Here is a 16,447-nt window from a genome sequence, read left to right as displayed (position 1 = left end):
TTTACACGGGTTCCAGAACGAGGGTGAGATGATATATTTATTTTACTTTGTATCCTCTTGAAAGTATTTTTTTTGCCTGCATGAATATAAGCCTTGTTGTTAAAGTATTTCCATATTTTTCTTACATTAGAAATCACTCTGAGATATTTATGTCTACAGAACTCTTCATTCACAATTCACCATGTGTGTACTCAGTGCCTGTGATTTGGCAGGGCTGAATGCTTTTTCTGGTGTTTTTGCATTTTTCCCTCCATCCCTGTTTACATCTTCTCATCCTATGTCTCTCAGCCATGCTGGAAGCAGAGCAGACCTTAGAAAAATGTTTAGACTAATTGGCTGCTTCCCATGAAAAGTCTTGTATTAAATTAAGGATTTCAAAAGGCATTGCTGTATTTTTAAAATTCTTCCCGATTTCTGTCTGTAGGTATTGTAATTAAGTAAACTGTGCTGGAAGTGGTCTATATGACAGGTTGGCTTCAGATCAGAATGTCTTTGTGCTTTAAAGAGTAGGTTCTGGATTCCTATAAAGATTCAAAATTTCATTTCAAAATTGTAGGTTTATGATTTCAGAGAACAGAAACACAGCCACATATACCTTAAATTAACTGCAGAGCTTGTTGAAAAATATGCAAACCGTGTGGACCTTCTCTTGTAAGGAGACAATCCCATCCTATTCACTGAGTCCTCATCTTTGCCTAGCCCAGGAAATTAAACTGTCCATGTAACTGTTTCCAGAAGGCAGCTCTGCCCAATCCACAGCTCAACTACTGAATGGCCCACAGATGTTAGGGGCTGTGGGGTTTCGTACTTTGGTAGAAAAAGGAGTTGACAGTCTCTTACAAACCAGTTTTGAGTAGGTAATAGAAAGCTAAACAAATGAGGTGATAGAATTCCTTTGGAATCAGGGGCCAAATTCATAGATATTCATCAGTCACTCCTCTATCTGCATCTTGTCTCTTCTCTGGACTTAATCTAAGCAGCCTGCATCAAAAATTTTCTTTGGCCTGAACACATTCTGTATATTTGTTAATTATTGATAGCAATGGTGTCAACTCAGATAGAAACAGATCCTACATCTTGCATGTAGACTTAGAAAACCATAAATTAACATTATCTGTGTTTTATTTTTTTTATTTATTTTCTTAAACACTTCCCAATTATATTTGTACCTGGTCTGGCCACACTTGGGAGTTTTGAAGGCTGCATGCAGCTCATTTGGACACCCCTGATCTACAGGGAACAAAGTTTGTTGGAATTGCTCTTTTATCTATTTGACTATAAACTGGAAAGACTATTTCAAATTTATGGAAATGCTTTAAATTCAACACTCCAAAAAGAACTTGAGTTGAAAACAGAACAATTTTTTTCATATTGGTTTATGCTTTTAAATGCCCATTGGAATTGATGGTCCTTTTGTATATTGGCTCATACAAATGCGATTCCTAAGGTAGAGCCTTAAAATAAATTCTGTACTTGTTGGCCAGGTACAGGGGGTAGGGTTTAGGCCTTTGAAGGGATAAATTAATTTTCATAGCTCCCTATTGATGTTTCAGAGATAGATACCCTTCTAAGGAGAGGTATATATAAAAATAACTTGGCTTTGGGAGAGAAAAGGATAAAAATGAATAGTTTCTAATGGAAAACTTCCTCTTTCTCACCACCAAGAGGAAATGAGTTGGACTTAGTGATTGGGGCCATTTCTGTATGGCAGATCTCTTTGTTTTTATTGGTGCTCACCTAGAAGGAAAAAATGTTTTCTTTTTCAGAAATAGTAAGATGATTTTTGAAATTCTGAATTCCTTCTTTTTCTCCACAGGTTGACATGGTGAAAGGAGCATTAGAAAACCTTCAGCTCAACATAGTAGAGATGACGGATGAAAATGCAACCTTGGATGGTGGAGATGTTTTATTCACAGGTATGGTGATACACGCATAGCTTCTTGGGTTTTTTTAAAAATAGATTTCTATTTGAGAGGTGATTAACTTAAGACTGAAATGATTTACAGATAAGATTCTTTCCAGATGGTAAAGTGAATTTTAGTAATTTGGAACATAGATTGGTTTGGCTTGATGCTACAGTAACAATAGCAGTACTGAGAGTTAAGATTAGGGACCAGACCTATGATTTCATTGATCTAGAGAATTCCCAGATGAAGAAACTCCCTCCACCAATCAATATCAGTACCTGTTCTGCAACCTATTGTCTTAGAAAGTTGCTTAGAGTACTGAGAGGTTATATGAATGACCCAGGGTCACACAGCCAGTTTGTCAGACATGGGATTTGAACTCAGGTTGTCCTGACTCCATGGTCATCTATGGATTATACCATGCTACCTTCACCACTATACCACATTTAGTAATGCTAAACAAAATTCAAATAGCTAATGTCAACATTAATTTCTCTCACTCACTTTCTCGGGTAAAATTGAATTGCTTCTTTAAGTATTGTGTGGTCATTAAAGGAACCATGTTTTTGCCTGTTAAATAACTATTCTAGTTCCTTATGATAATGTTCATAAATACCTTGCATTTATCTGTTGTTTTAAAGTCTCCAAACAACTTAACATTACGTGATTTCTTATGATCCTCACCACAACCCTACAATGTATGTATTTTATAAAATCTTGCACTAAATCCATGATAGTCTAAGTCAGAGTGTTCTTAACCCGGGGTCCATGGAAGGGATCCATGGAAAGATTTCAGGAGGTACATGAGCTTGAAATGCATCTTTTATTTCACTAATCTTCAAATGAAATTTAGCATTTCTTTCAATTATAATTATTAAAAAAAAACATTATTCTGAGAAGATGGTTCAGAGTGAGTGTAAATGCCAACTATTTCTGTTCTGGCCAGAAGCTCTGAGTGTCTTCACCTCCAGAATGTTTCTTTTATGAAGGCAAACTAGGCCATCTTTTGCCTCAATTCTTACATAACCTTTAATTACTAAATGGGTGTTGTGTCAGAGAAACTAAGACCTTGGAAAGACTTTAGCTTAAAAAAGCCACCGTCTCCCACTGCATCCAGGGCCATTACCCGTCATCCTGACCTATGTCTTGCCACTGGACTCCAATGATTCTGGAGGAGAGAGTGAGACTGATGACTTTGCGCAATCCTGCCTCACTTCAATCCAACTCACTCACAAGTCAAGACATCACCCTCCTGATGTTATTGGTCCTCTTCAGGAATGAAGAACGAACAACAATAGGCTTCACCAGACCCTCAAAGTGGGGTCTATGACATAAAAACAGTTAAGACCTCTTGGTCCAAATCAAGTTAGGGAGTTAGGGTAGCTGGTTTAAAAAAAAAAAATTCATCTTTAGTTCAGAGCCAAAGGTAAAAGAGTATTGTTTACTAAAACATCAGACAGTGAGCATCTGTTGCCTGTCACCCAAAGGAATACAGGGTACACTAATACTAACACTAATACCGATGCCAGAAGGGAAGAAGGTCCTAGCTGTGTGACCCTGGGCAAGTCACTTAACCCCAATTGCCTAAAAAAACTAATCAGAAGGGAAGAAGATAATAATAACAATATAGAAGCTGAAATCATCTGTCTTAATTTTATTCCTAGGTCTGATATTAAATAGCAAAGTCAGATCATTTGACTTTTAATGCCATTTGTGACATACCAAGTCATTGAACATACATACGTTGCATTTGCCAGGTAGGAATTCTTCAGGAGCACCTGGTCTCATGGATCTGAGATTTATCACAGATGCCATATATGAAACTTGGGAGGCCAGTCTGAGTAGCATAGGCCAGCACCCTGTCTCCAGTTAAATGGAATATGAGGAGCCTGAAATATAAAGGACTTTTCTCTGCAGTTATTTACAAGATACAACTGCTATATAACATACAACTGCATCCTGGAAGGCACAGATGCCATCAGGAGCAAGAACTCAAAATAAACATGCACTATAAATTCACATAGGAGCCATTTAAGAAAGACATCAGTGTATCATGTTCAGAACCACTGGCCGAGGAGTGAAGAAACCTGGTTTTTTATGGTAAATGTGTCACTAATTTGCTATGTGACCTAGGGATGAGTGACAAACTCTCTGAACTTAAGGAGTTAGGCCAGATGCTGCTGAAGGTCCCTCTGCTTTCTGAAGCATCTCCTTTCCCTGGGATTTCTCTTCCTACTTCTTTACTAAACCCAAGACACTTAGAGGTCATCTTTGAAACCAGCTAGGGTAACATTAATCTCTCAATGAGCTAACTGCTGTTTTTTTTATTGTAGATGATATATATTTTCCTGAAATCATGATGGCTGTGAGGTTTATTGTTCTTAACACAAAAATAAACAACTCCTCTTTATTTACAGGTGCCAAGATCAAACATATGTTTGTCACCATAAATTGCCTTTTGTCATTTTACCTACTCTTTTCTAAGCAGCCTAGTCAGCCACGGTACCATATCGACAGAGCAGAAACAATTCCCTTGCATCCCAATAATCATTCTAAACCTCAAGATTTATCATGCTACCTCATTCTTCAAGACGCTAAGAGGTTGCGTTAGAGACAGCTGGATGTCACAACGGATAGAGCACTGAACTTGGAGCCAGGAAGAACAGAGTTAGAATTTTGTTACTTATTAGCTGTGTGACTCTGGGCAAGTCATTTACCCTCTGGGAACCTCAGTTTCCTCATCTGTAAAATGGGGATGATAACAGTACCTACCTCACAGGGTTATTGTGAAGGCAAAATGGGATAACACAAGTAAAGTGCTTTGCATACTTAAAGCTAGCTATTATTATATAAATGCTAGCTATCATTTAAAACATTTCACAATTTGGCTCTGAGTTGAACGTATATTATTTCCCTTCCTGTGCTCTCAGTTCCTGCCATGCTGGCCTTCTCACTATTCCCTAAACTCAGTATTCCATCTCCTACACCCATACTTGGAATGACCTCTCTCCTCTCATTGATCTGGTAAAATCTCTACCTTCTTTCAAGGCTCAGCTCATAAATCCCCCCTATAGAGTGCTTTTCCAGGTCCCCTTATTTGTTAATGGTCTCTCCTTCCTCTCCAAATGATCATGTTTATGCTTCTATGTATGCACATGGTATTCATCCAAAAGAACGTACAAAGAGTGTTTTTTGTTTTGTCTTCAAACTGCCCTCATACCTCATACATGGTGCTTTTGTTGACGTTTCAGTCATATCCAACTCTCCATGACACCATTTAGGGTTTTCTTGGCAAAGATATTAGAGTGGCTCGCCATTTCTTTCTCCAGCTCATTTCACAGATGAGGAAACTGAGGCAAATAGGGTTTAATGACTTGCCCAGGGTCACAAGCCAATAAGCGTCTAAGGCCAGATTTGAACTCAGGTCTTCAAGGGCCGGCACTCTATCCACTGTGCCACCTAGCTGCCCATACCTCATACTTAGTAGGCACTTAATAAATGCCTCTTAGCATAGACCAGATAAAACACAGAAGGAGAAACACGTTGTCTACTCATCACTTTTGCCTTTAGTCCCCTTTTAGGACAAGCCAAGCAGGAAACAGAGCATGAAATGCCTCTTGTTTCTCCTCCTATTCATTATGCTCCCTTCCCACATACAGTCTACTCATTTACTGCACAATTAGGAAACTTGTCTTCAAACTCCTTCAGCCTCTGCAACGTAACCATAACTGTCAGTCAAACGAACGGCCACTGGTCTTTTTCAGCCCTGTCTCTTTAAAATATAATGCAATTATTAAACCACTATTTAAACAGTGCAAAACAATGCTGGGGTATCATTTTATATTTGCCAAGCTAGAGAAGGTGCTAAAAGACAAGAACTCATTCTGGGAGAGGCTAAAAGAAGACAGGCATACTAATTCAATGCTGATAGATGTGTAAATTAGTTCAAACGTTACTGGAAGACAATTTAGAATTATGCAAGGCAAGTTACTAAGTTGTTCATGCTCTTTGACCTAGAGATTCCTCTACAAGGAACTGTAGTCCCAAGGAGATTTTTGACAGGAAAAAAATAGTTTATAGCATCATTCTAACAAACAAACAAACAAAAAAGTTGGGGGGGGGGAGTGACCAGTAATTGGGAATGGCTGAACATATTATACCTTATGAATATTAAAAGAATGCTTTTTGTTGTTCATTTGCTTTAGTCGTGCCTAACTCTATGTGACCCCATTTAGGGTTTTCTTGGCAAAGATACTGGAGTGGTTTCCCATTTCCTTCTCCAGCTCATTTTACAGATAAGGAAACTGAGGCAAACAGGGTTAAGGGACTTACCCAGGGTCACACAGCTAGTACGTATATGAGATTTAGACTCAGTAAGATGAGTCCTTCTGACTTAGTCCCAGCACTCTATCTGCTGCACCACCTAGCTTCCCAAAAGAATGCTGCTGTGCTGTAATTAACGATGATTATTAAGAATGCAGAGAAACAAGGGAAGCTTTGTATGGAATGATACAAAGGAGCAAAAGCAAAGCCAAAAGAACCACATACACAGTGATTGCAACAATGTAAACAAAGTCAACATGGAGGGGCAACAAAATCCTGGTCAGATACAGTAGCTACTATTGGCACCATGGTGTCCAAGTTAAAGGAACATCTCTCCTTTCTGTTAAAAAATGGATACATTGTTTTGAGGGCTTATACTTTGTGGGGAGTAAGAGAGGTTGTTGTGAAGTGTGGTAAGTGTCTATTGTGTAAAAACAAAAAGTATCAGTCATTTTTTAAAATCCCTTTAATAATCCCCTCTAGAATTCTGCCCCAGCTATCAAGCTTCAGGTCATTGGCCTCTAGTTTTCAGGCTCCAGTCTTCCCTTTGTTTTGACACTTAGAACATTTGTCCTTCTCTAGTCCTGCCTATTTCTAATATTATCTTTTGAATATCACTGACAGTATTACAAGCATCACATCAGCCAGTTCTGTTAGTCCCCTGGGATATATTTTATCTGAGCTCTATTCATTTAACTCATCAAAGGGTGCTCTTACTTTGTTGCTCAGTTGTGTCCAACTCTTCATGACCCCATCTGGAGTTTCTTGACAAAGATACTGGAGTGGTTTTCCATTTCCTTCTCTAGATCATTTTACAGATCAGGAAACTGAGGCAGACAGGTTAAATGACTTGTTCAAGGTCACACAGCAAATAAGTGCCTGAGGCCAGATCTGAACTCAGGTTTTCCTGACTCCAGGCCCAGTGCTGCACCAATTCCCTGCCCGTTGCTCTCTGGCTACCTCCTAATTTCTCTTGGATACTGACTCCCATTTTCTTTTTGTTTTGTCCTTTCTAGTCCAGTCCAGTCCCATTCCTTGATAGAAAAAAGAGAAACAAGCTAAGAGCTGGTCAGCTCTGACTTTGTTCCATCATCAGTAATCTTTGTACTGTCCACCTCACACTTCAGGCCGATGCCTTCTGTTCTCCTTTTTTCAAACCCCAATATGGTTAGAACACCTCTGTGTACAGCACAGAGGCTATTAATGTTTAAACCTACTTTGAGATTGAAATCCACAGCTTCTGGCTCCTTAGTCTAGCATTATTTCATCTGTATTATGTTGCCTCTTCAACAACAAAACCAGAATAGAGTTTTATCAGAGACCAAAATACAATGGTTCTTGCTCTCAAGGCATTTACATGAGATCGGATTTGGGAACAAGCTGAAAGACCAATCAGTGATATGCTCACCAAGACCAGCTGCTCTCTATGGTTCCTGGGTGTCCATGGTATTTTAAAGGAAGAAGATTATTTTCATAAAGAAATTCCCAATACTTAACAGTGATTTTTCTTTAAAATTGCAACTTTCATTGCCACTGACTTGTAAAGCTGCCATTTTGTTTCTGGTCACAAACCTCTTTAATTTTTTCCAGCCAAAGTAAACATTTCAAATATTGTAAAATTGTTTATGAAAATAAATTTTATTCTATCTTACCAGCTAATTTAGTCATTTGTTTAATGAGCTGATGTTTGGAGTGGATAGTTGTAAATGGGGTGGGAATAGCAGTAAGGTGGACCACTGTGATTAGAGAGTACTGCATTGTGCTTTAATTATATTTTAATGAAATAAATGGTTGATAAATTGGTAGGGCCTCTCACTGAGTCTGTGTCATTTTATCTAGGCAGGGAATTTTTTGTGGGCCTCTCCAAAAGGACAAATCAACGTGGTGCAGAAATCCTGGCTGATACTTTCAAGGTGAGTAAAAGGATGGTTGTGCCTTGCAAATAGCAGGTATTCAGTAAATTCTAGTTGAAGGAATATCTGTGTTTAATTAATTCTCTAGTCTAAATAATGTATAGTAATAATAGCTCACATTTCTATGGTGATTTAAGGTTTGCATACACTATCTCATTTGAGGCAGTTAGGTAACACAGTAGATAGAGCACTGGTCTTGGAGTCAGGAAGACGAGTTGAAATTTGGCCTTATGCACTTACTAGCTATATGACCCTGGGCAAGTAAGTTAACCTCTTTTGCCTCAGTTTCCTCAACTGTAAAATGTGGATTATAACAGCATCTATGTCCCAGGATTGTCATGAGGAACAATTAAGATAGTATTCATAAAATGCTTAGCGCAGTGCCAGGTACTTTGGCTCTCTACATAAATGCATATTCCCTTTCTCTTGATCCTCATAATAATCCTGTAAGGTAGGTGCTATTATTACCCTCATTTTATGTATGAGGAAACTAAAGCTAAGAGTGTTAAATGCATTGTGCAGTCACAGAGCTAGGAAGTGTCTGCGCAGAACTGGATCTCAGAGCAGGTAAGTGCCATACAGCTAGAAGGGTCAGAGGTATGATTTGAACCCATCAACTCCAACTCCAAGCCAACACATAAGCTGTCAACCACAAATATTTCATGAGCCATTGACCTTTCATTTAGTGTGTGGTTGTCATAGTCACACCAGAGGTTTGTGTTTTTGTTTGTTTTTTGAGGAGGGGTGGAGTTAGAGGTCCCTTTTGCCCCTTCATCCATAGTTTTAAAATCACTGTCTTACTCTTGAATAGGGATATACTCACGAAGCTGCCAGGGGCAATTTTTAATTATCTGGTTCTTGGTTTGGCTATAACTGGGAGATTTGTGTTTTCAGACCAGACTCTTAGGGAATTCCAGGCAAACTGACTGGCATCACTAAAAGATAAGTATCAACTGTTTAAGATCTAGGTGTTTGGCAATGCCTCCTTCTGCTCTTTGTAAACATAAGGAATCAAGAGATGCTTTGTTTCTTTGCAAAATATTTGAAGAGGAGAAAACCCCATAAAAAACATTAAATAATATCAAAGTTTGTGGGTCTTCAGTACATATAAGAATAGTCAAAACTAGCACCTTATGTAACGAAACACTTCATGCACATCATCCCATTTGATTCTCAGAATGACTCCATTAACAAAGGTAATGCCAGTTTTATTTTCCCCATTGCTACAGACAAAGCAACTGAGACTCAGAAGGGTCAGATGACAGTCACAATTAATAAAGAGCAGCACTAGAACTCCAAGTCAGGTCTTCTAATCTTAAACCCAGTGTTCTGCATGATTGTATTCTTGATTTTTTAGAATCCTCTTTCCCAGGTCCCACAGAACAGGCAGAAATTTGAAGAGCTGATTCCTCTGTAAAATATTTGGCTATGCCATGCTTTCTCCTTAGAAACTTGCCTGATTTGGCAAATTAGTAAGCCCCCAAACTTCTCCCAGAAACAGAGGCCCACACTGACATTTGACTCAGGCTATTAAATAGCTGTAAGTCAAGAAACACTACTGTGTCTAGAGAATTAAGAATGAGTGTCACACAGATTATATGTCATGACTGGGAGCTATGTAACCCTACAGTCTCTGAGGTTTTAAAAATGGGTATTACACTGAGAGGGGCCTGGTGGAAGTGAGAGGCTGCAGCATTACCCAAATAAAGAACCTTGAAGAAGAATGGGACTAAGGATGTCAACTGGGAAAATGGATGCTCAATGAAGCAGATGGGCTGGTCAAGTAGCAAGGGTGTGGGATGAGAGGTAGACAGCCTAAGGATTCCCCTGGTATCTTTGTGACCTCAGAAGAAAATGAGGAAAGCCTCAAACAAGAAGGGTGAGCCCTCTGTGCTGAAATTATGGGAGGACATGGATAAGAGCCATATGGGATAGGCAGGCCTGGGTGGGTTGTGATCTGTGTCATTGAAGGGAACTCCCAATCCATGAGGTCACAGATCCATTTGAGTAATACCGCCTCCCCAAATCCTAGCTTTCCTTCTAGACATTCCAGTCCCCTATAACAGCCTTTGCATGGAAAGCTAGGGTTTAGGAAATGCTTTTTTAATTTAATTTATGACGATAAAACTCAGCAGCTAAAAAACTTAATACTTTTCTGCTTTGTGCATAGGATTATGCTGTTTCTACAGTGCCAGTGGCCGACACTCTGCATCTGAAAAGTTTCTGCAGCATGGCTGGACCCAACCTAATAGCCATTGGCTCGAGTGAACCTGCACAAAAAGCTCTCAAGGTAAAGTGTAACAGACTGGAATGCCCTCCCGTAGCGTGCAGGGAGACACTCAGTGTCTTCTTTCTACAAAACCAATAAGCCCGAGTTGGAACATTCAGCAGTGTGTCAGCATCATGGCCACCTGGGATGTGCTCATTTAGCAATAGTTATCTCATAGTAATAAGGGAAATTCACTGGAAACTTCTTTTTCTCGAGAGGCAAAAATCCATATTATAGAATACTCCTTTCTCACTTGTTTCTCACTTCAAAGGATGCCTTGATTCAGAAACCTGAATAGCTCAATTTCTTCCATTCCCTTGATTGTTTATTTTGAATCCACCATTAAAGCCTCAAAGGCAGGAGCTTTGTAGAAATGTCTCTTGGTGAAAGGAAAGTGAACACAGGTACAGTGGGGCTGTTTGCCTTGTCAACTTCCTAGACCCCCTGGTGGCAGCTGCCTGGAAACAGCTGGCTTTCCTCTGGGCAAGTTGGATTCCCTCTCTGCATTCACTAAAAGATTCCAGCTTGTTTTCAACCATCCTTTCCTTTCCTTTTCTCTACTCTTATAGTATATCAGCCATTGGGTGGCTAAGCTCTTTCTGTCACTTGAATCTGTCTCAAGATTTTGATTCTGCCTCAAGAATTTGGTTTTGCCCCATGGTGGTTTATTCTCAGAGACAGCTAGGTAGAACAGTGGATAGGGCACTGACTTGCAGTCAGGAAGACCTGAGTTCAAATTCTGCCTCAGATACTTCCTAGATGTGTGACCTGGGCAAATTACTTAGCCTCTGTCTGCCTCAGTTTCCTCATTTGTAAAGTGGGGGTCATCATAGCACCTACCTCCCAGCATTGTTGTGAGGATCAAATGAGATAATGTCTGTAAGGCGCTTAGAACAGTGCCTGGTACATTGTATTTGCTTAATAAACGCATGTTTCCTTGTTTTTTGGAAGATCTTTTTTGTTGTTTCAGTTCTGCTTAATTTAGAGAAAGATGAGCACATTTTCTGGGAGTAAATCACAGGGTGTGTTGGAAAGAAGTGATTTATTTGAAAGGTGACAGAGCCCCTGACAGATGAATCATCATCTCATACAGTGAGGCAGTTTACTAAAGGACTGTTTGTAGTGACAACAGGATCAGTGACCACATCCTTTGCCACGTACAGCATGTTGGACTGCTCATACATGCAACAGATTGTAAATTCCCTGGGAGAAGGAACCAGACCTTGAGCTTCTAGCCCCGTAGTGCCTCCTACCAAAGTACTCATCACATAAGAAGGGCTCTGAAAGTAGGTGTAGATTGAAAAAAGAAATGACAGCTTGGAAGCAGAAACAACAGTGGCTGTTCTTTCTGCCTTCAGAGAGTTCTTTAAGCACTTAGGAAAACCAACCTTGAGTCTCCAAGCTCTTTGCATCAATAATAATAATAGCTAATATAGCTAATGTAGCTAACTATAATAATAGCTAATATCCTCTGTGCCAGGCATTAGGCTAGGCGCTTTACAATCATTATCTCGTTAGATCCTTACAACAACTCTGGGAGGCAGGTGGTATTCTTGTCCCCATTTTACAGATGGGAAAACTGAGGCAGAAAGAGATTAAGCGACTTGTCCAGGGTCACACAGCTAATAAGTGTCTAGGGTTGGATTTTAGCTTAAATTTTCTTGACTCTAGACCCAGCACTCTATCCACTGTACTACCTAGCCTCTAACCTTTTTTGTTATTCCCCAAGAGGTAAGAACCAGCATATCCAGGCACATAGAATCATAGATCAAGTGTTGGTGCTTTCAGTATTTTTAGGGCCTCTTTTATAATGTGAGAGGTAGTTGTAATATTAGAAATGAAGTCAAGTAAACTGAGCAGCTAGGTGGTGCAGTGGATAAAGTGCCAGGCCTGGAGTCAGGAAGACTTATCTAAGTTCCTGAGTTCAAACCTGGCCTCAGACACTTGCTAGCTATGTGACCCTGGGCAAGTCACTTAACCCTCTTTGCCTCAGTTTCCTCATCTGTAAAATGAGCTAGAGAAGGAAATGACAAACCACTCCAGTATCTTTGCAAAGAAAAAACCACAAATGGGGTCATGAAGAGTCAGACATGACTGAAATGACTATACAATATCAACAGTAAATTGGGTTCAAACTGGCTCTGACATGAGCTTTATTACCACGGACAGCTCACTAAAATGGCGATGTTCACTTTTGTATTACCTCCTTCACAGAGCAGCATTCTTACAGCACTATATAAATGGAGTGAGGTGGGCTGACCCTTCAGTATTTCAAGGATCACATGGTCAGTAGCAGTCAAACAACAAGCATTTATTAAGCACTTATTATGTACCAGGCTCTGTACATTCCCTGACCTCAATACGCATACATTCCAATGGGAGGAGACAACATGAAAAAAACCTCGTACATATAAGATATATGTATGCAGAGTAGATGAAGGTAATCTGTAAGGGGGAGGCATCAGCAACTGTGTGGACCAGAGAAGGCCTCCTACAGTAGAATGTAAGATATGAACTAGGCCTTGATGGAAGCCAGGAAAACTCAGAAGAGGAAGTGAGGGGACAGAGCATTACAGATGTGGGGAATAGCCAATGCAGAGACACAGAGATAGAAGATGGAGTGCTGTGTTTGCAGAATGATAAATAGTCCAATAAAACTGAACCATAGACCATGTGGAGGGGAGTAAAATGTAAAAATACTGGAAAGGTAGAAAGGGACAAGCTTATGAAGGCTCTTAAAAGCCAAATGGGATTTTGTATTTGATCCTAGAGATGATAGGGAGCCACAGAAGTTTATTGAGCAGGTAAGGATCATGGTCAGATGTGGCAGCTAAGTAGAGAAAGCATTGAAATGGGGAGAGACATGAAGCAGGGAGCCCAGTTTGAAAGCTAATACAATTGTCCACATGAGAGGCAAGGAGGGCCTGAACTGGGGTTGTGGATGTGTGACCAGAGAAGGGCACTTATATGAGAGATGATGTGAAGAGTTGGCAGTGACTTTGGATATGTGGGGTGAGTGCAAGTGAGGGAACAGAGATGTTTCTGAATTTGGGAGCCCGAGTGACTGAGAGGACGGAGGTGCCAACGATAAGGATGTTCAGAAGCAGAGGAGGGTTCGAAGAAGATCAGTTTAGATACATTGAGTTCTAGATCCCTATGGGAGATCCAGTTTGAGATAACCGAGGAGAGAGAGACACATCATAATGTCTGGGACTCAAAATTCTACTGACCAATGGCCAGTCTGAGAAGGAGCCTCTCTAAATGTTGCATTGCTGAGCCTTTAATCAAGACCTTTCGGCAATGCGAACATGTACACATCCCATCACCACTCTGCTATGCAAAATGAGGCAATTTCTCTTGGTGGCCTCTGGATTCTAAGTCACTGCCTGTGACCCTGTAATTAGACCTGTTAGAACCCATGCTCTGCTAAGCATCGTCTTGGTCACCTCCAAAGGATCACCCCCAAAGTATGAGAAGGGTGGACTTCTTTGAGAAAGGCTCTTTTGTGATGACTGAAACACCATTACACATATGAGCTGTCATTCTTATGAGAAGCTTTTAAAATGTAGGGATGGAGTAGAAATTTGGGAGTCTATTTAAATAATGTCTTTGATGGATACTGGCTGTGTGACATTTTGTGAGTAGCTGAGAAAGTGATGTGAGAGGAGGAAAATTCCTTATTAAGGAATTCCATTTACCAATGAACTCAGTGATCTAACCCCTATCCCACTTCAAATTTATGTGAATTAACCTCAACTGGCCCTCACTGCTACAAGGCAGATTTTTTACACCTCCCTAATTAAGGTAGCTCAATGGACAGAATGCTAGGTCTGAAGTCAAGAAGACCCGAGTTCAAATTTGACTTCAAACACTTATTAGCTGTGTGATCTTAGGCAAGTCACTTAACCTCTATTTGTTTCTGGAAAAGGAAAAGGCAAACCACTCCAATATCTTTGCCAAGAAAACCCCATGGACAATATTGGCATGTTATGGTCCATGGGGTCACAAAGAGTCAGACACAGCTAAATGACTCACAACAAATTAACTCATTATCCCACTCACCATTGCAACTCTTCTAAACCTTTTTGTGCCTCCTCAAACCCCGCATGACTCCCCTTCCCCCACCCTCTCAGTTAAGAAATTCATATTTAATCCAAAAGTGAGACTTTTTTGAAAACTCCCTCTTCCTTGTCTCACACCACCCATATCACTGTCTCCTCCATCATCCCTGTCTCACATGAAGAGATGAAGAAGACCCCAATGGTCCTCTGCCATTCTGAAAAATGACAGACTATGTGTTTTATCCAAGGACCAACCTAGCTAAGAATGGAGAACTTCATCACTGGATTGGCCAGGGTGGAGAGAGGCCTTCTTCAATCACTGCAGCTCTCAGAAACAATCTACCAGGTCATAAGAAGCTGGGCTTCCTGTTAGTAGAGAGATTATTGCCCACACCAATGGTGTCAAGGGCCCGTGAGGTACTGAAATATTTCCTCGAAACCATTCTATAAGATATGTAGACAGTCTCACCATCTCCATTATACATGTTAGGACACTGAGTCTCACAGAGGTTAAATGGCTCACCCAAGGTCACACAGCTAATAAGAGGTAGTATCAGAGCTAATAACTGGAGCCAGGACTCCATACTCAAATACCTCCCATTCCTCCTCTCCCCTTCCCCCTCCCCCCCCACAGTGAAGGAAGTAATGGTAGGTATTCACTTTAATAGTCATATTTGGTTTACAGCACAGGTATATTGACTTTCTGATATTCACAAAGGATAAATTAGGAGTGATTTTTTACATTAGGAAACACAATTTACTGAGAAGCTTGCTCAGTACATTTGAAATACGATTCAATTAAATTATTTTTGATTTATATACAACCTTTCAGAAGACTTTCTGTAAAGCAGATGCAATTTGTCAACTTTTTGCCATTAAAGCTGGTTGGTCAGACAGAAAATTGTAAACGATTTCAGCATGTGCGTCCTTTAATTGGTTTATAACAACATACAAATATGCTGGGCTCATTTTACCTACTTTGTCGTGCAATGAACCATCATAATTCTCTGGCTTGCTGCACTTCTTTTACCTGGAATTCATACAAACCTTCAGTGGGCAAGGATTATTCTAAACTAGGTGCTCCTTTCTAGCCTGAGAGTTGGGAAGAAAAAGAGCCTCTGTCCTTTCTGTACCTCAAATGGGATCTGTTTGCTCTGCTAGAAAAATCAGCACAATAACCAGTAGATCCATAGTGCATCCATGAATCCACCGGGATTGCTTAACAGCCTGCTATGTACTCAATAAAAATAGTAATAATAATAACAGCTGACATTTATACACATTAGTACCACGTGCCTGGCTAATTATGACCTTATTTGATTATCACAACAATCCTGGGAGGGAGGTGCTATTGCTATCCCCATTTAAAAAATATGAAAACTGAGGCAAACATAGGTAAAATGATTTGACCAGGGTCATCCAGCTAGTAAGTGTCTGAAACCAGATTTGAATTCAAGTCTTCCTGAGTCCAGGCCTAGCACTCTATCTGTCGCGCCAAAGCACTTGAAGGCTTACAAAGTATCATCATCATCATCACCATCATCATCAACTAACAGCAAATTGTAGTATAATGAACAAATTGTGTTAATTGATTAATAACGTATGTTGATAATAATTTAATAATAAAGACCAGTTAAGAGGCTATTACAATAATAACAGCTAGCATTTATGTAATAATAGCTCATTTTTTATAGCACCTGCTATGTGCCAGGCATGTGCTAAGTACTTTACCAATATTATCTCAAGCGATCCTCACAATAATCCTGAGAGGTAGATGCTATCATTATCCACATTTTACAGATGAGAAAACTGAGACAGATAGATGTTAAGTGACTTGCCCAAGGTGACACATCTAGTGTTACTCGAACCTTTCTGAATCCAGTGTGCACTAGCTGCTGGACCATCTAGCTGCTTCTAATGTAGTAACCCATGGGACATATGACAAGCCCTGAATAAGCTATGTGAGTCAAGAGA

General features: G+C 40.0%; 1 protein-coding gene across 1 annotated transcript in view; it reads left to right on the top strand.

Annotated features, from left to right (window-relative positions):
• The window catches only part of DDAH1 (dimethylarginine dimethylaminohydrolase 1), a 207,765-nt gene that overhangs the window by 143,465 nt on the left and 47,853 nt on the right, over positions 1 to 16,447 (top strand). Inside the window, exons 2-4 of the mRNA XM_020988738.2 lie at positions 1,817 to 1,916; positions 8,070 to 8,143; positions 10,314 to 10,433. Coding sequence (XP_020844397.1) covers positions 1,817 to 1,916; positions 8,070 to 8,143; positions 10,314 to 10,433 — 294 coding nt within the window. The remainder of the gene's footprint in view (positions 1 to 1,816; positions 1,917 to 8,069; positions 8,144 to 10,313; positions 10,434 to 16,447) is intronic.

Source organism: Phascolarctos cinereus, unplaced genomic scaffold (assembly GCF_003287225.1).
Source record: "Phascolarctos cinereus isolate Bilbo 61053 unplaced genomic scaffold, phaCin_HiC Scaffold_5;HRSCAF=322, whole genome shotgun sequence".
In the NCBI taxonomy this organism is placed as follows: Eukaryota; Metazoa; Chordata; class Mammalia; order Diprotodontia; family Phascolarctidae; genus Phascolarctos; species Phascolarctos cinereus.
Note: the sequence above shows the minus strand (reverse complement) of the source record. Positions and strands in the feature narration are given on the sequence as shown.